This window comes from Anabrus simplex, chromosome 1 (assembly GCF_040414725.1).
Source record: "Anabrus simplex isolate iqAnaSimp1 chromosome 1, ASM4041472v1, whole genome shotgun sequence".
Lineage (NCBI taxonomy): Eukaryota > Metazoa > Arthropoda > Insecta > Orthoptera > Tettigoniidae > Anabrus > Anabrus simplex.
In genome coordinates this window covers 397,452,444-397,472,115 of record NC_090265.1, presented here as the reverse complement: position 1 = coordinate 397,472,115, position 19,672 = coordinate 397,452,444, and the positions used below count along the sequence as shown (strand labels likewise).

General features: G+C 37.9%; 1 protein-coding gene across 2 annotated transcripts in view; it reads right to left on the bottom strand.

Annotated features, from left to right (window-relative positions):
* Window positions 1-3,079: 3,079 nt before the first annotated feature.
* Window positions 3,080-19,672, bottom strand: part of LOC136856840 (uncharacterized) — a 176,628-nt gene continuing 160,035 nt past the window's right edge. Inside the window, exon 7 of one of the 2 annotated variants that reach the window (XM_067135011.2) lies at window positions 3,080-3,789. In XM_067135011.2, coding sequence (XP_066991112.2) covers window positions 3,502-3,789 — 288 coding nt within the window. In that variant the 3' untranslated portion in view covers window positions 3,080-3,501. The remainder of the gene's footprint in view (window positions 3,790-19,672) is intronic. The other variant, XM_067135013.2, reaches the window with a different exon arrangement.

The following is a 19,672-nucleotide window of genomic DNA, read 5'->3' as shown; positions in this document are numbered from 1 at the left end:
CATCACAAGACAGGTATTTGATTGTCCTATATTTGCTGCACCTAAAGACTTTTCATCAAACAAGCTTCCTACTGGTGAGGACGTGTTTCGGTGTTGTTCACAGGAGAGATATCACTTGGCGCTTAAAGTTAATAAGAAGAGCATCAGTTTTTCACATGTTGCCAGTACAGCAGGCAACAAAATAATTGGTTTGTATCAGAACGCATCCAGTCCAACGGTTACAGATAAGAAAACTGTGCAACTTATAAAAGCATTGCATTATAAATATGACAGCATTCGAAAATCATATACTCGGGATAAGAATAAAGATTCGTTTAAGTAGAAAATTGAATGAGTTTAAGCAAAACTGCTCATTGCTTTTTGACGTAGCAGCTTGCAAATGCCCCACTGTTGTTAACTGCATTTGTAACAGAACCCCTGATTTAAATAAATGTGATACGACTGTCAACTATGTGCAAAATCTAACAAAATACCTGCTATTGAGCTAATATTTGTTTACTCATTAGGACCACACGGAATAGGAAAAAACGCAGGGTTGCATGTTTCTGAAACGAAGAAACGTATTTAATCATTGGAAAGGAGATCGCGTGACAGCCATTTAACTCTGGATAATGAATCTGAATCTCATCTGAAACCCTCATGCTCGTATTCAAATGTAACTGATGATGAACACCAATAACTTGGTCGCTATCGCTACCTTTACTAGAAGGATAAATTTAACTTTAACTTTAGCTTGTTTGATGAAAAGTCTTTAGGTGCACAAATATAGGGCAATCAAATACCTGTCTTGTGATGAGTTTCTGAGGTACAGCCATAATATACCACCGTTAAGTCACGAAGTTACACAAAAATGTCATAACACAAAACAAACATCGAAATACAGTAGATGCAAAAGCCACAATAGTAATTGGAAGAGCGAATGAAACACACATCAAACACAAGGGATAAGTACAGACTGACACAACAATGGCACGGCGTGGTGGCGAAGGTGGTAGGTGGGCAGAGCGTCAGAGTCTTTAACCCGAGCGAGTTACGACGAGCGCGATAATTTGTTAGATTTTTGACGGCTGTTGCACGAGAGGAAGACCTTAATCGATTTGACCATTCTTTTTTCTAAATCAGTATTGGTTCGAGTAAGAGTTGACTAAAGCTATTACATTTAAATATTGACAGGTTAAGCAAGGTAGAAAATTATCGTAAAAATAGACATTTTTCCGAATTTCGGCAAATTTTAGAGCACGTGCACAACCAGAAGAAATGAACCTATTTTGTTTCTTTTTTACCCCATTTTATTCTCCCCAATTCGCAACATTTCCGCGGTATTACGACTTGGAAATAAGAATTCGAGTTTTTTCGGCCCACCGTGTCTCCAATGTGTTAAAATTGAAACAACATTGCTCTCAAAAGAAGCATATAAAACATGTGACTTGTTAATTTTAACTGTCTGAAAGGGAACATTTTTTTCTCAGTGTGTGTATTTCAATTAAATAAAAGGCACCATTTGTACAAAAACAATTACCATTGAAAAAAAAAGCATGCTTCAAAATCTAATAGGCGAGGTATGTTAATTTCAGTTAACACAAAGGTGGATTCACAGAAAAAGAAGTTTGGTAAAAAACTAACAATCCCTTCAAAGAGACCTGAACGACGGACTGACTAAAGTGATCCTATGTGGTCATAAAAGAAGAAGAAGAAGAAGAATAAAATCCAAGAACAGTGATGAAATGCATGAATCATTTTATGCTGCAAACTGCAACGAAAAAGGTATCTTGTACCTTACTATGTAAAAAATGATCCTCACCTGATAAGAATATGGTCAAGAGTACAGAAAAAATATTATATAGACCAAAAATATTGGTACAATCTCTACTGGAGGAAGACTGAATGAGAAAGGCTGCCTAGATGGATCCACTCTTAACCCCATACACCTAAATCATTAAGACTGCATATATTTCATTCCTACTAACTTTCTTACCTGAGCATTTATACTTAATACACTACATAGTATATTACTCTAACTATGGTTTGACTGTGGTGTGACAGAATCCAACACACTGCGCTGGGGTGGACATGTACTGAAGATGCAGAAAAACAGAGCACCAGTAAATCTATACAAGGGATCTCTTAATGGGAAAAGACCTTCAGGAAGACCCCGAAGCACCTGGAATAAGGAGATCAACAAGGTATCCCGGACCCTCCAAATTGATAACTGGGAAGAACAGGCTCAAGATTGAAAAGGTTGGAAGAGGATTGTGAGATTGGCACAGGAACTTCACATCCCTCAGAAGCCTACGGAGTGAGTGAGTGGAATGTGATTTAACTTTACTGTGTAGAGTGATCATGATTATAAAGCTCGGAAATTTTCAAGATATCACAAGAATAAATTTTGTCAGTTTCAACAAAGCTTGTCCATATTTTAATTACTGGTGGAGATTTTGTTCATATTTTATAAATTATATTGATCAAAATAGTCCTACTGTTCCCGTTGGTACACCTACAGGATCCTTGCTTAATGAATAGCAAACCCTTCTAGAGACAATAAAAATATTCCAAGTGCATAATTTTTCATGAATAATTTTTTTAAAAGAAAGAGGTTAGTTATTCTATTAACAAACAATCAAACAGTATTTAGAATAATATACAATCAACAGAATGTACATGTGGAATATTCTAAGAAAAAAAGAGATGAATAATACTGGAAACTGAAAGTTCCCCATGAAATACATTCAGATATCAGAAAACAAGAAAATCTGCAACATACAGTCTACAGTTCTACAAGTACGCATTTTGCTAGACTGCCATTTCCTTAATTTTATCCTTTTTCAAATTTATTTTTTAAAGAGAGATCTCTTAAAATGTACATCAATAAATGTCTACCAAGTTGCATAATGTTGAGCGACTGCAAATTAAACATAGGGCTGTGGAAAACTGGAAAGAGAGAGCAAAATATAGTGAATGGGTGTTTGTTACAGAACAGCAATCCTTTGCTAAGGGGTGTTGCTGCTCCGAGGAACAAAATAATAGTAATTTTTGGTAAGTTTACAGTCACACTAAGTAGTTATATAATGAAACAAACAGCTGCCATTCAATAAAAATTATTCATTGTTGTCAAACTAGGCACACAGCTTTTATGCCATATTGTACAAATTTTATCTCATCATGGACCTCAAAAAATGGACTTCCATGACCATCAATTATGTACAGCTACATAGCTCTCAATAATAACATGTGTTCAGAACTATCACAATCCATAGCCTAGAATTTACTTTGTACCTTCTGTGTGAAATTTCTGGAAAAACCTAATCACTTATGTCAATTCTGCTATGTCACTAATCATTCCGATACTCTAGTGGTTCAAGTAAGCATGTATAGCTAATCAGACTATACAAACAACTTGGAGCTGTTCTTGAGGACTGGGTCCTGGACATTTCAGTGCATGAAGTCTGCTCACATAAGGTGGCATTGTGGTTCTTCAGCAATTTCGTGTCCAGAAGGACTGCATCATCTATCCTCCTCTTCTAACATCTTCCACGACTGGTCGACTGGGCCTGTAACTGCAGTTGTAGCCTCGCACCTCTCCCTGCTACGTAATAATGAGTTCCGTGACATGATTACACTAGCCATGGCACGCTCCCCCAACATAGACATGTCATTGGTGGCTAAAAGTGGAGTCTGACCAGCATAATTGGACACTGATGCACTAGCCCCGTACTGCACTAATAACCTTGATAGATCTGAGTTTCGAGCCTCGACTGCATGAAATAGTGCGGTTCGCCCACTCTTCGCATCCTGAAACAACAGACACATATTAGAGCTACAAGATTTAACTGTAAATTATGTGAGAGTATCAAAGTATCAATACAGAGTTTCTTAATATATAGGAACAGTGAAAGGTACACATTATTATTTCTTTAGATGTTCATATCTTTCTATACTGTGTACGACTATTTGCACTTGTTTGTTCCTCTCTATTATTTCTATTATAATCTTAGAGATTCAATCATCAATGATCTGCATTTAGGGCTGTCGCCCAGGTGGCAGATTACCTATCGATTGTTTACCTAGCCTTTTCTTAAATGTTCTTAAAGAACTTGAAAATTTATCAAACATTTCTCTTGATAAACTATTCAATCCCCTACTCCTTGTCCTATAAAAAAAACATTTGGCCCATTTTGTCCTGTTGAATTCCAACTTCATATTATGATTTCCCACTTTTAAAAGCTCCGCTCAGGCTTATTTGTCTACTACTGTGATATCACTCCTCGCCATCTCTCCACTGACAGCTCCCAGACCAAAGTTTGCAACAATTTTGTAACACTACACTTTTATAAAAAAATCTCCCAGAACAAATTGGGCTGCTTTCCTTTGGATCATTTCCAGTTCTCATATCAAGTAGTCCTGCTGTGGGCCTCATACACAGGAACAATACTCTAATTGGGGTCTTACCATAGATTTACATGCCTCCTCATTTACAATCTCTAAAACAACTAGGGTAAGTTCCTTTAAGAGTGTGCGGTCTCACAAGAGTGCACAGTTAAAAATTCTAAAGTTCGCAGCAGCGTAAGATATCTGTGGTGAGGTATTCAGTCGACTGTGCGTAGCCATTGTCCATGTACTGCATCGTTGAAGCCTTGCGATTTCTACTGTTTTTGTTATAGGTAAGAATCTGTTTTCACTCACTTTCGTATAATATTCTAAACCTGTAAGTTAGTACTTGCACACCCCTGGAAGACTTTGATATGTTTATCTTTTGTGTTAGAAGAGTTCATTACCTTTGTTATTGACACAGTTCAACCTTCTGTCCTGCATGCTCGTGCTATCTAGCGAGTAAAACATAAAACTACTACCAAGTCTTAAGAGCGCGCAGTGGATTGTCCTGCAAGAGCACACGCGTGCTCTTGTAGGACATCAGTGCGCTCTCTTAAGGGACAACTTGTTTAAGCATCGTCTTATGCTTTAACATTTTATTTTTCAGGGTTAAAATGTCTTATTATAAGAGAAAATCAAATCAAAAGCTTATTTTCACCGAAGCTGTTTTGAATGATTGCTGGGAAAGACTAGAGAAAGGAGACAGTACAAGAAAAATAGCTGGATCACTTGGCGTGAATGAATCAATATTACGGAAAAGACTGAAAGCTGTAAGTACACACTTGGGGTTAAAAGGAGTTGATTAAAATTTGTATCTGCTTTATTTTATCTTTTAAATATCTACATTTCATAGGAATTTCACCAATCCGTTGTATTTTCAGGGCAATTTTCCGACATCTCTCAGAAGAATGAAGCCAATATTCAGCCCTGATCAGGAACAGATGTTAGCAGAGCATGTGAAGGACTTGGATGCTAGGTTTTATGGCATAACACGGAGGCAGCTAATGCAGCTTGCGTGTCAATTCGCAAAGAACAACAACATCGCCCACAATTTCAATGAAAAAAGAAAAATGGCTGGAAAAAATGGGTCTATGGGTTTTGCAAATCGCCCACAATTTCAATGAAAAAAGAAAAATGGCTGGAAAAAACTGGGTCTATGGGTTTTGCAAGTGAAACCACCTCGCACTTCGCGCTCCCGAGAAGTGCAGTCTAGTTAGAGCCATAGGGTTCAATAAAGTACAATGCCGGAGATTTTACACTAATTTGAAGACGGTAATAGAAGAGAAACATATCTCTCCCCACAGGACATTCAACATAGATGAGAGTGCCATTTCCACTGTCCCTAACCGCATTCCAAAAGTTATTTCGCCAAAAGGAAAAGGGCATGTTGCAAAGGTTGTTTCAGCTGAGAGGGGTCAAACGGTGACAGTTGTGTGTTGCTTTTCTCCCACTGGTATTTTCATTCCTCCTGCCATCATCTTCCCCCGAAAGAGAATGAATGTTCAATTGTACAAAGATGGCCCAGAAGGGACCCTGCCACTTATGTCAGACTCGGGCTACAAGAATACAAAACTCTTTCTCGACTGGTTGAAACACTTTGAACAATTTGTTAAACCAAGTGAAGAAGATCCTGTTCTGCTTATTGTGGACAACCATATCTCGCACTGTAGTTTGGATGCAAGTATGTTCTGTAGGGACAAGTTCATTACATTATTAACACTTCACCCACATGCTTAGTCACATGCTGCAATCCCTTGACAATGGATTTTTTGGACCCTTAAAATCAGCTTTTTCAACTGAATGTGAGAAGTGGATGTTCAATCACCCTGGAAGAGCAATCACTCTGAAGGATCTTTCCTCTCTTTTCCGTTCTGCCTATGAAAGAGTGGCAACGCTTGAAAAAGCAAATAATTCTTTCAAGGCTACGGGGATTTATCCATACAACCCGGATGTTTTCTCAGATGAAGATTTCGAACCTTCGACCGTTACGAGCCGCCCTCCACCCTCAGAAGAACCTGAAGAAAACAGTGTCAATGCTGATATGCCTAATGCAGAAGATAAGAAAAGAGTCACCTTCAACTCTCCTCCCTCTTCCAAAAGCAACTCACGAAGAGAAGCAAAAGAGGAAAGGTAAAAAGTCTGAAGTTATGACGGGATCTCCATTTAAAAATGCGTTAATGGCTTCCACGTCAAACGCGAGTGAGAAAGGACAGAAATCCAGCAAGTCTACAAAAAAGAAATGGTTTTTTGATACTACAGATTCCACAAGATGCACACCAGTAGAGGACAGTATCTTCTGCCCAGAATGTGATGAAAAGTATGAAGAACCTTTAATTGAAGATTGGATTCAATGTAAAGACTGTAAATAGTGGTGGTATGATACCTGTTCTAGCTATGAGGGCGCTGGCATGTTCAAATGTGATTCCTGCTAGGTGCACACTCATAGTGGACCTACTGCGCACTCTTACAGGCATATGCCTCCAAGAGCGCACATTTCTCATTTTACATTTTATATTATTTCTACTGTTTTACCATTTGAGTTGTGTTTTGCTAATATGTATGTAGTGCCCAGGGTATCAATAAATACCTTTGTGCAAACTATTTGTTACTTTATGATTTCTTTCTCATGTTATGATGGTCCTAACGTTAAGTGCATACTCTTGGAAAAACAGACCCTAAATATCCTTATAACCATGTGAAGAGATCTGCAACCTTTCATAACAACCTTGTTAATATGATTTCCCCAATGAAGATAATTCCTTATATTAACCCCCAGGTACTTGCAGTGATCATTGTGAGGTACTATCAAACCATCAACACAGTAATTAAAATTGAGAGGAATTTTCCTCTTGGTGAAACTTACAACCTGACTTTTCATCCTGTTTACCACCATACCATTGTCTGCTGTCCATCTCGCAACTTGTCTAGGTCCCTGTGCAGTTGCTCGCAATCTTGCAACTAATTTACAGTATAACATCATTCACAAATAGCCTTATCTGTGATTTCAGTTCTTTACTCATATCATTTATATATATACACTAGCAGTTACCCGCGGCTTAGCTCGCATTGATTTCGCAATTTGATAAAAGTATTCGTTCCTCGGTACTGTACCAAGACATTATCTGAAAATCCCTAAACTATAAAAACTCACCAAAGAAACTCTTTGCAAACCACGTTTGTAGTATAGCCTTTTGGGGAAAAGATGACCATGCGACATAGAACTGTACAGATGAGAAACAGTCTTCTCTCAAGTTAAAAAATATAAATTAAAAAAATGTTTATTTTTAAAGGACATTCCAAATATCTATTTCCACATCTGTAACATCTTCAGTTTTTGAGATATAACTAGAAAAAACAAAAAGAATTCAGCCCCTTTATCAATCCTCCTCCCACCCCCACCTAAGTGGATTTTCCAAAAACAAAATATAATGTGTCCTTACATTTAAATGAGATTCCAAATGCCAATCTTCACGTCTGTAACATCTTCAGCTTTGGGATATAAGTATCCTCATAAAAAAATAATTCAACACATTTTCACTTTTCACTCCCTTTAAGTGCCTTTGCCGATAGAAAACATGTTCCTGTATTTTTAAAGGACTTTCCAAATACCACGTTTCTTGTCTGCAACAGCATTAGTTTGTTTATATAAATATGCTCACACAAATAATTCAACTAATTTTTCAATTCTTTTACCCCCCTTAAGTGGATTATCCAGAAACAAAAGAATATGCATTTCTTTATTTTTAAAAGATATTACAAACACACATTTTCATGTTTCCAACATTTTTAGTTTTTGAGATTTAAGTATCGTCACACAGAGAATTCAACTAAATTTTCAATTCTTTCACCCCCCCCCATTAAGTAGAATTTCCAAAAACAAAAAATACGTATTTATTTTTAAAGGAGACTACAAATACCAAATTTTCATGCCTGTAACATCTTCAGTTTTTGAGATATCAGATTCCTAATAAAAAGAATTCAACCCCCTTTTCAGACCTTTTAACCCCGCTCCCCCCCACCTCAAGTGGTTTTTCTGAAAACAAAATTACTTGTTTCCTTATTTTTAAAGAAATTAAAATCAGTTTTCACATCTGTAACGTTAAGTTATTGATATATACCAGGGCTGGCCACAATGAGGCTCGCGAGCGGCATGCGGCTCTTGAGTCAGTCTTGTGTGGCGCGACACCAACCTTAGAGTAAAATTAAATGATATAATTTAATGGAATCTAACGACATCTCGCGGCTGGCGTCAGTCAGTAGCAGTGATATGCGACTTAACGTTATTAGCGCTGTAGGTCAGTGAGCCAGTCACGTTCACGTATAGCCAGTAGCAAGTGTCAATACTTTTCTGTGTGCTGTTGTGTGCTGTTTCAGTACAGAATCGACACTCGCTACTGCCTATACGTGAACGCGACTGGCTTCACCTCACAACACTGGCTCACTGACACACTCTCCCGCTCAAAAGCAATATCTTCCTTGTAAAGATATTTCTGAATTGGCCCAGACTGTATTTGGCTTTCATAGCACGTTGAAGCTTTTCGGGAAAAGCCTTCAGGCTAAAACATTTCTCACTTCAAATGTTTGAAGAAAATTACTGAAAGCCTTCCTGGCGTTCAGGTGGAAACTGAAGATTACATGAGTAAAATATCTGGCCTTGCTGAAGAAATCAATGGCAGTTTTAATGATTTGAGATCATTCCTGGAAAATCCTTTTTCTGTTGATGTGAGCGATGGCTGTCCTGTTTCATGTCCAATAACAAAGGATACAGCAGCTGTAGAGTTGGAGCTACAAGAACTGCAAGAGGACGAAGGATTAAAAGGACTCAAACGAAGTGGCACTTCTACCGTAGAATTTTGGAAGAATGCTCCAGAAGAAAAATACACACTAACAAAACAGTGTGCCAAAAGACTAATCTCAATCTTTGGTTACTTATGTGTGTGAATCACTATACTCAACGATTAAATTCATTAAATATACGTATCGATCTGAATGAACTGATGAACATTTAAGTGAAATTGTGTGAACTGCGCTTACCAATTATCAGCCAGATTTCAAAAAAACTAACAGCAAAAATGAACACTCAGAAAAATCACTTCTCAAAAGTAAAATCTCGTTCCTTGATGTGTACCTGAAAAATAATGTTCTGTGTAGTGTAGAAAATAAATGTTCCTTCATTTGTTATAAAATGAAAAACGTGTCTTCATTTTATAAAACTATTTTCTAAACATGCTCCCAATTTTTTGTATCCTAAATTTGCGGCTCCCAGAAGTAAGGTTAGTGGCCACCCCTGATATATACTGTAGATATGCTCATTTTGAAAAATTCAGTCCCTTTTTCAGTTCCCCTTAGGTGGATTTTCCAAAAACAAATAATCTATGTTTCTTTATTTTTAAACGAGTTTCCAAATACCTATTTCCATGTCTGTAACATCTTCAGTTTTTGAGATATAAGTATCCCCATAAAAAGAATTCAACCCAATTTTCAGTCCTTACCCACACCACCTTAAGGATTTTTTGAAAATAAAAAAATACATGTTTATTTTTAAAGGAGATTCAAAATACCAATTTTCATGCCTGTAACGTCTTCAGTTTTCATATATAAGTACCCTCACAAAAATATTCAACTCTTTTTTCACTTCTTTACACTCCCATTTAAGTGACTTTTCTGAAAAACAAAAATAAAAAACATGTTCCTGAATTTTTAAAAGACCTTCCAAATACCAAGTTTTACATCTGTAATATGTTAAGTTTTTGACATATACTGTGCATATACAGGTACACATTTTAAAAATTCACCTGCTTTTTCAATTCTTTTCATGCCCTTAAGTGGATTTTCCGAGAGAAAAACAATACATTTCCTTTATTTTTAAAGAAGATTCCAAATACCAGTTTTCATGTCTGTAACATCAGTTTTTGAGACGTAAGTATCCTCATAAAAAGAATTCAACTTCTTCACATACCTCTCTTCTTAAGCGGACTTTCCAAAAAAAAAAAAAAAAAAAAAAAACCTGTGTGTTTATTTTTAAAGGAGATTCAAAATACCAACTTTCACGCCTGTAACATCTTCAGTTTCTGAGATATAAGTATCTTCACAAACAGAATTCAACTCCTCCTTTACTTATTTTCACCCTCCACCTAAGTCGATTTTCCGAAAGAAAAAACCTGTTCTATTATTTTTAAAGGAGATTCCGAACACCAATTTTCATGTCTATAACATCTTTGATTTTTTAGATATAAGTATCCTCATACAAAGAATTCAACGAATTTTTTAATTCATTCATCCACCTAAGTGGGTTTTACAAAAACAAAAGAATACATGTTTCTTTACTTAGAATGAAGATTCCAAATACAAATGTTTATATCTGTAACATCTTCATCTTTTGAGACATATTCTCATAAAAAGAATTCAACCCCTTTTTCAGTCCTTTTTATCCTCCCTCACGAGGTTTTCCTAAAAAAAATGTGTTTTGTTATTTTTAAAGCAGATCCCAAATACCAATTTTCATGTCTGTAACAAACTTCAGTTTTTGAAATATAAGTATTGTCATAAAAGGTATTTAACCATTTTTTACCACCCTTAAGGGGATTTTCCAAAAACAAAAATATACATGTCTCTTTATTTTTAAAGGAGATTACAAATACCAATTTTTACGACTAAACCGTTAAATTTTTGAGATATACTCATTTTTATAATTCACCCCCTTTTCTTACACCAGTTCACCCCCCCCCCCCCAACCGAGTGGATTTTCGAAAAACGAAAAAAATAAGTTTTTTTTATTATTATAATTATTACAATACCAATTTTCATTCCTGTAACACCTTCAGTTTTTTAAAAATAAAATATTGTTATCAAAGGTATTCAACCATTTTTTAAACCTTTTCACCGCCCTTAAGTGGATTTATAAAAAAAAAATACACGTTCATTTTTAAAGGAGATTCCAAATACTAATTTTCGTGTCCTTGAACTGTTCAGTTTTCGAGATATAGATACACTCATTTTAAAAATTCATGCCCCTTTTTTCACCCCCTTAACAACCGAATATCCAAAAATCCTCCCTTAGTGAGCACCTGCATTGTAATATAAATGTATCCCCAAAATTTCATTCCTTTATGTCCAGTAGTTTTACCTCGGTGATGAAGAATCAGTCAGGACAAGTCAAATAATACTGCCCTGTGGGACCTCCTAATATCATTACAAAATCAGGTAACACTTCACCTACTCTAAGTCTCAAGAGTTCTATTCTCTAAAAATTTAGCCACCCATTCAAACACACTTTTGGTTAGTCCAATAACCCTCACTTTCATCAGTAATTTCCCTTGATCTACCCTATCAAAAGCCTTGGATAGGTTAATAGTGATACAGTCCATTTGACCTCCTGAATATGAAATATCTGCTATATCTTGCTGGAATCATACAAGTTGAGCCTCACTGGAATAACCTTTCCTAACCCTGAACTGCCTGCTATCAAACCAGTTAGTAATTTCACTAACGTGTCTAGTATAATCGGAAAGAATACTTTCCCAGAGCTCACAAACAACTTACGACAAGCTGACTGGCCTGTAATTATCCGCTTTATGATTTTCACCCTTTCCCTCGTATACTGGGGCTACTATTGCAACTCTGCATTCATTTGGTATCGCTCCTTCATGCAAACAATAACCAAATAGGTACTTCAGATATAGCATTATCGTAACACATTGCATTTAATATATCCCCAGAAATCTAATGAATCCAAGCTTCTTTTCTAGCTTTCAACTTTTGTATCATTTTGTAAATGTCTTTATGATCATAGGTAAATTTTAGTAATTCGCCAGTATTAGTCGCTAGAGTCCAGGACAACAGCCCAGCCCACGAGCTGCTTTGGCAATACATGGCATGGACTGGGCTGGGCAGCGCAATGTCATTAGTATGCATTGGGCCAATGACAGTGCTGTGGTAGTACTATGGGCTGACTGCTTCAATGTGTACTGTGTGTTGGTAGAGTGAGTTTCATTAGAGTGGAAACGAACAGGTTTTCTGTAGTTTTCTGTTTGATTTCCCCTATCTATCCTGTTTTCGGAAATGAAAGCAGACTGTGGTTCCAGAAGAAAAGAAACCATGGCAAGAAAACATGAAGTAAAGGAAAAACCAAAAATTGGAAATACAAGACTTCTGAACCAGATCCCAAACTTAAAAGTCGTATTTGGTCGGTATTCAAGTCTGTAGTTGACAGTGATGGGAAAGGTTCGTTTTGTGTGCTGTATTATATGCAGTGAACTTCATGCATGCAAACACTAAAGGGTTGTCTGGCACGTCGAACGTTTCTCATCCGCGCATATCTAACAACAAATATCCCCCATAAAAGAATACAGTCTTCCTAAATCTACTTAGGACTTGATTGTTGATATGTGTGCTTGAGACTTAAGGTCATATGAGACAGCTAGTGGTGATAGCTTTCTGGACTTTGCTCAGACATTGGTTGGCCGGGCTGACTAGCTCAGATTGCAAGCACAGATCTTCTGAGCACAACTTGGCAGGTTCAATCCTGGCTCAGCCCAGTGTTATTATGAGATACTCTTGTAAGTCAGCCTCGGGTCAGTTAAAGAAATCCTACAGGACAAAATTACGGCACCTCAGTGTCTCCGAAAATCAGAAAAGTAGTTATGGAGACATAAAATCAACATTAATCATTAGGCATTGGTTGACACTGGAGATATGTATGGAAAAGTATCTGCAACAGATATCATGCCTCAGCCAACAACCATGTCCCAACACATTGCAGAACTGCTGAACGTCTACGAGATTCAGTTATGGCAGAGGAATTCAACAGAATGCCCTAATTTGAACATTTACTTATTTGTTCTTCAGGACAATATTGTATGTTCAGGAATCATATCTTAGTATTAGCTTTGTTTCTGGCGATTCCAAATTTCTTGTGTGAAAATACAATAATCTATATAAATAAAGTTGTAGGGGGTCCGCTGTCTGTAATTTCGTTTGTTCTGCCATTTTTTCAGATATTTATCCGTTTTGGGTCAACTAAAGACAGAATCGGTGGTTTTTACTTTTCGTGTCTGTTTGCTCCACCACCACGTCGAAATGGCTGGATAGATCTCGGTTTCGAGTTTACCGCGGTATAATGTTTACCGCCCGTGAGCGAGCGGTTAACTAAGAAAACCGCGGTAAAGTTGTATTTGTGCTCTGTGGTTAAAGATTCCAAGATGGAGCTTAACAACTATAGGTTATATCTCCAGTATCTTAATCAGTTTGAAAGAAATGAAGGGAGAATTATAGAAGAGAGACGCTATTTATTTGAAGAATTAAGCGATGTTTCATTCCAGAGAAGATTTAGATTGCGTAAGGAAACAGTGAATTACATTTTAGATTTAAATGGTGAACAATTGGAATGCCCGACAGGGAGAAACTGTCCTATATCGCCTAGAAATCGTCTTTTAATAACGCTGCGGTTCTATGCAACTGGAACATTTCAAGAAGTGATCGGTGACGTCTGTGATATTGGCAGAACAACTGTATGCCGCATAATACACAAGGTTTCTGATCTACTTGTGTCGTTATCGCCACAGTTCATTCAACTTCCACTTACGCAGCAGGAACAAAGAGAGGTTATGGAAGAGTTTCATACAATAGCTGGGTTCCTTGGTGTATTGGGTGCGCTGGACTGCACTCATGTGCGAATACAGTCTCCCGGAGGTGAAAATGGGGAGGTATTTAGAAATAGGAAAGGTTATTTCTCGCTAAACGTGCAAACTGTGAGCGATTCGAACCTCACGATACGAGATATTGTAGCAAGATGGCCAGGGTCGACTCATGATAGCACAATATTTGACAATTCTCGGCTGAGAGCGCGTCTTGTGACGAGAGAAATAGCTAATGCTATCTTTTGGGTGATGGTTACCCATGTAAAACCTTCCTCCTTACACCTGTTCAGAATCCCACCTCCCCAGCAGAACGATATAACAGAGCCCATATTGCCACAAGGAACGTTGTCGAGAGACAATATTGTGTGTGGAAAAGGAGGATCCCTTCCATGTCTTTAGGACTTTGATGTAACATTCAAAACATGTCGAACATTATTTTCCATTTTAAGGAGTCGATAACTTGCTTGCGCTGTCACAAAATGTAAACACGAGGGACAAGTGACTATCGAAATGATCACTGCTTCCTGAATACTACTTCGAATTTCTTCCAAGGGGAATAATAGCGAGAAAATCAAGCGTCAAGAAACTGTGGTAACGAAACCGGGTGATAGTAATGGTGCCCTGCTTTTACGACAATACCACGGTAAAAGTTTTACCACGGTTTCGTAAAGGCTGATAATTACCGAGCTTGGTGCACTCGGGCATTAGAATGCGAGAAGTCACCTTTTGAGCAGACTAAAGCGGAAGTGACGTCATTGTCTCGTCACACTCGCCGTGGTTGCCAAATGAGCCGGCGCGCGATTGAAAGTTGTACTTCACCACTATAATACAGCACAGCTCACTGATTGAACTACGAATGAATTTAAAATAATTAATACATTAACGTATGCGCGTTAGAATCCCATACAGTTTTTTAACGGCTTACATCTTTAAACAATTAATTTACTGAATTACATTTTAAATGTGAAAACCTACAATCTGTTTTCCAGTCAATGACCGGGTCAGGGATGGAATAAATGAAGCCCCATCTTGGGGCGAGGACAGGAAATGAGCCGGCTGTTTTACTCCTCTGGGGCAATGGTTAATGACTGACAGATGAAATTAAATGATACTGGAGAGTGATGCTGGAATGAAAGATGACAGGGAAAACCAGGGTACCCGGAGAAAAACCTGTCCTGCCTGCGTTTTGTCCAGCACAAATCTCACATGGAGTGACCGGGATTTGAACCACGGAACCCAGCGTTAAGAGGCTGACGCGCTGCCACCTGAGCCACAGAGGCTTTCACAATTTTAATGTACTGACTACAATTTCACAGTACAATTTCAATAAATTAATTACAAATATATTTTTATAAAAATATTCTTCTTCTTAATCTGTTTACCTTCCAGGGTTGGCTTTTCCCTCGGACTCAGCGAGGGATCTCACCTCTACCGCCTCAAGGGCAGTGTTCTGGAGTTTCAGACTTTGGGTCGGGGGATACAACTGGGGAGAATGACCAGTACCTCGCCCAGGCGGCCTCTCCTGCTATGCTGAACAGGGGCTTTGTGGAGAGATGGGAAGATTGGAAAGGATAGGCAAGGAAGAGGGAAGGAAGCGGCCGTGGCCTTACGTGAGGTACCATCTCGGCATTTGCCTGGAGGAGAAGTGGAAAACCACGGAAAACCACTTCGAGAATGGCTGAGGTGGGAATCAAACCCACCTCTACTCAGTTGACCTCCCGAGGCTGAGTGGACCCCGTTCCAGCCCTCGAACCATTTTTCAAATTTCGTGGCAGAGCTGGGAATCGAACCCGGACTTTCGGGGATGGCAGCTAATCACGCTAACCACTACACCACAGAGGCGGACTATAAAAATATTATTACATATTATTATTATTATTATTATTATCATCATCATATTTTATTATTTATTATTCACTATTATTATATAAATATATGGCCTGATTTCTGATTGAAATGTGTTGCTACTCACGAGCGATTTATGAAAAAGGGAGAGAAGTGAGGATTATATATGGGCCTACTCGTACTGCAATTAACTTGGAACTGACAGATGAAGTTGGGGATCCAGGCAAAAACCTGTCCCAACCTCCGCTTTGTCCAGTACAATTTCAATAAATTAGTTATTACATATATTTTTATAAAAATATTATTACATATTATTATTATTATTATTATTATTATTATTATTATTATGCAGGAGGTTTCAGCGTCAGCTTACCTTGTGCCACAGTAATTAATCTGTGTCACTATCGAGTGGCTGCACACCCAAGTCAGAATCAGAACCGGGGTCAGCACACGAGGTAAACTAATCCCGCCGTCAACACTATTCGCTCGGAAATGCTTATAAACAGACAGAATAATATTTCTCTTGCAGGAAGTAAAAATCTTGCGTTTCTTCTTCAACTGATAACAGTCTGGTGAATTTTTGTTCGGATCCATTGCACAATAATATCCAATAACGAGTAAGAAGAAACCTACAAATGTACAAGAGACTACAAGGATTATGAATAAGCACACAATACGCACATACACTGTTTTTGTAAAAGCGAAGCACACTGATAAAATTCTCTCACTGATTTTTTAAACAGACTGTGATTGAAACTGCACCCACGTGTTCAGGACATCCACTGAGTGAGTAAGTATGGCAGCCGCATTGACTGCACCATTGCCAAAACTCGCTCTGAGTAGCGCACCCCCCTTGCCCCCTCACCTACCGTGTGACAACACCGAAGGCGCTGCCCCTGTCGCCTGCGCCATCCCCTGGTCTATACACTCACTTCCGCTTTAGTCTGCTCAAAAGGTGGTCCGGAGAATAGATCTTATGGCGACGATGGGATAGGAAAGGAATAAGGGTGTGAAGGAAGCGGCCTAGGCTTTAATGAAGGTACAGTCTGGTGTGAAAATGGGTAACCACGGAATACCATCTTCAGGGATGCCGGCAGTGGGATTCGAATCCACTATCTCCCAGGTGCAAGCTCACAGCTGCGCACCTCTAACCACATGGCCCAACTCGCCTGGTTGTACTGAGTGTAACAGCCTGCCTGTATATTGGCGGGAAGTAGCTGGGGAGTTAGATGACTTTCTTCTTTAGTATTCCATTCCTCTAGTTCATATATTTTCTGATATTACTGGTACGTAATACACTGGTTCATCAGAGCATTCGAGCTATTCAATCCCTACTCTGAGGCACTGATTGGAATGAGTAGTGTATTTAAATGAGACTATTGCATGGGTATTTGGTAAATTGGGAGTGAGATTTGTAGATCCTAATGGATGGGCAGAATATACGCTCAGATGGCCTTCACTTGAACCGCAATGATACATGTAAGTTCTAGGGAGGTACATTCAAGGAAACAGGGTGGACTGGGGAGCGGTGATGACAATTCTTGGCCTTTTTTCGAGAATATTGTTTCTTCTGGCAATAAATGATAAAGCTTGAAATGAAAGAAAATTTCCAAATAAATCTTCAATTAAACACTAACAACTGCATGCCAGGAAATCAGAAGTTATAAATACTCTATTTTGAAATTGTGCTGAAGGCATTAAACTACAGGTTGGAACATACGTCGTTGAAGACTTTTCTGTTGTTCAATGATGGGGACAGGTATTTTCCTTGAATTCTCCTGCTTCCAACTTCTTTAGTGAGACTGATTGTATGGTTGTTACTTGGGATTCCCCTTACCTGTTGTATTTTGTTTGGGAAAGGATATTATTGCTAATTACTAAGATTTTACTACCAATATTCTTGACTTGTCCTGCGAGTCTTTGAAGCAAGTGGTTTAGTATCCAGAATAGAGAATAATATAGCTGGTTAAAGTGAGGTAGCCTGCTCATATGAAAATTAAACTTGGGAACGCACAGCAAAATAAATGTGAATTCACATGTTGAACAACATCGAGTACATGGATTTTGTATAAGTGCTAATAACGTTGTGCTCTGTAAATACTGCAATGCAAGAATTGAATGGAAAAGGCATCATGCTTGTGAAAAGCATATTAAAACCAAGGGTCATGTTAAGCGAATGGAAATTGAGCTAAAACAAATAATGCACCTGAGGCTACTGAGCATCGAAGGTTCACTTCAAGTGCAAAGGCAAAAAGTGACAAAGTGGGGTTTATTAAGGACACAAAAGAAATGTTTATCAAGGTACGGCTACTAATATTGTAAATTATTCTTTAGAATATGCTACCTATTAAGAGTTAGAATATTATTCAATCAGTTTAACAATTACGCAATGTAAAAATTGTATCAATGTAAAAATTGTATAAACTTTGAAAAATGGAACGTATTGAAGTCACGAAGTGAAGTAAATTTAAAGTTGTTTAATATGTGTGCTTGACTCGCTAAAACTAGTAGCTTTTGTGAAAAAAACCAATATTTTATTTAATAAGTAATTCTTGAATTCAATGCCTTAACTTGCCATAATTGTTCCCTCCTCCCCAGTTATAAGTTAAAAATTATTTCATTAGGGTTAGTTTAATTAAAACCATTAAGATACATGTAGGTTTAGTATCTCTCTCTCTCACACACACACACACACACACGCACACACAAACAAATAGGCCCAAGTTCTCATGACTGAATTAATATCTAAATTTATATTCATACATATTTTACGCACATTTTCTAATGAAAATTAATTTATTTTAGGCCAATATTCGCCTTGAGAGCAAGCCTCTATGGCTCAGGCAGCAGAGTACTGGCCTTACACTGCTGGATTCTGTGATTCAAATCCTGGTCACTCCATGCAAGATTTTTGCTGGACAAAGCGGAGGCAGGACAAGTTTATCTCTGGCTACTCCTATTTTCCCCGGCATCTATCATTCGAACAACATTCTCCAATATCATTCCATTTCATATGTCAGTCACTAATCATTGTCCCAGAGGAGTGCGATAGCCTTCAGTAGCTGGCAGAATCCCTATCCTCACCACCAGATGGGGCTTCATTCAATATATTCCTGACCCGGTCGAAGGACTGGTAACGGCGCTGTGAATTTTCATTTTCAAGAGAAAGTTGATAATCCTGCTGTAAGATTGTATATGAAAAAATACATCCCAGGCTCCAGGGATTTACCTACCGCTGACTGGCTGAGGAAATATCTCCCAATGTGTGCAGAAAAGCTAAGTTACAAATAAAAGACTCATTGATGGCAAGCCAATTCCTGTCTTTTGCGATGAAACAAGAGATCGTAGTGGTAACTGTGTCTTGCAGTACTTTTAGGAACTTTAGATGGTGAAACTTGACAGCAGCTATATCTAGGCTCCTAATCAGAATATCTGTATGGATTCACCTGCTGATGCCATAAGTTCAATTTGTTAGGAGAAATATGGCAGAAAAGCTTGAAAGAACTAAACACTTGTCTCCAGGCTCAAGAATGTATTCCAAAATGCACAACAGTTAAAAAAATAAATATAAACAAACCTTGCTAACAGCTATCCAGATTTAGAGGTAAAACTCTTCCCATTGCCTATACTGACACGTTGGTCTAGCTGATTTGATTCATTGTTGGTGAGGGAATATTATATAAAAAAATATAGTAATTTATAATGGCGAATAAAATAAGGGTAGATGAAAATATAAAGAATAATAAAGTAAGGAAGGCCACCCCAATCAATACACAAATAATCAACATAACAACATAATAGGAAGGTAGTTCCAATAATGA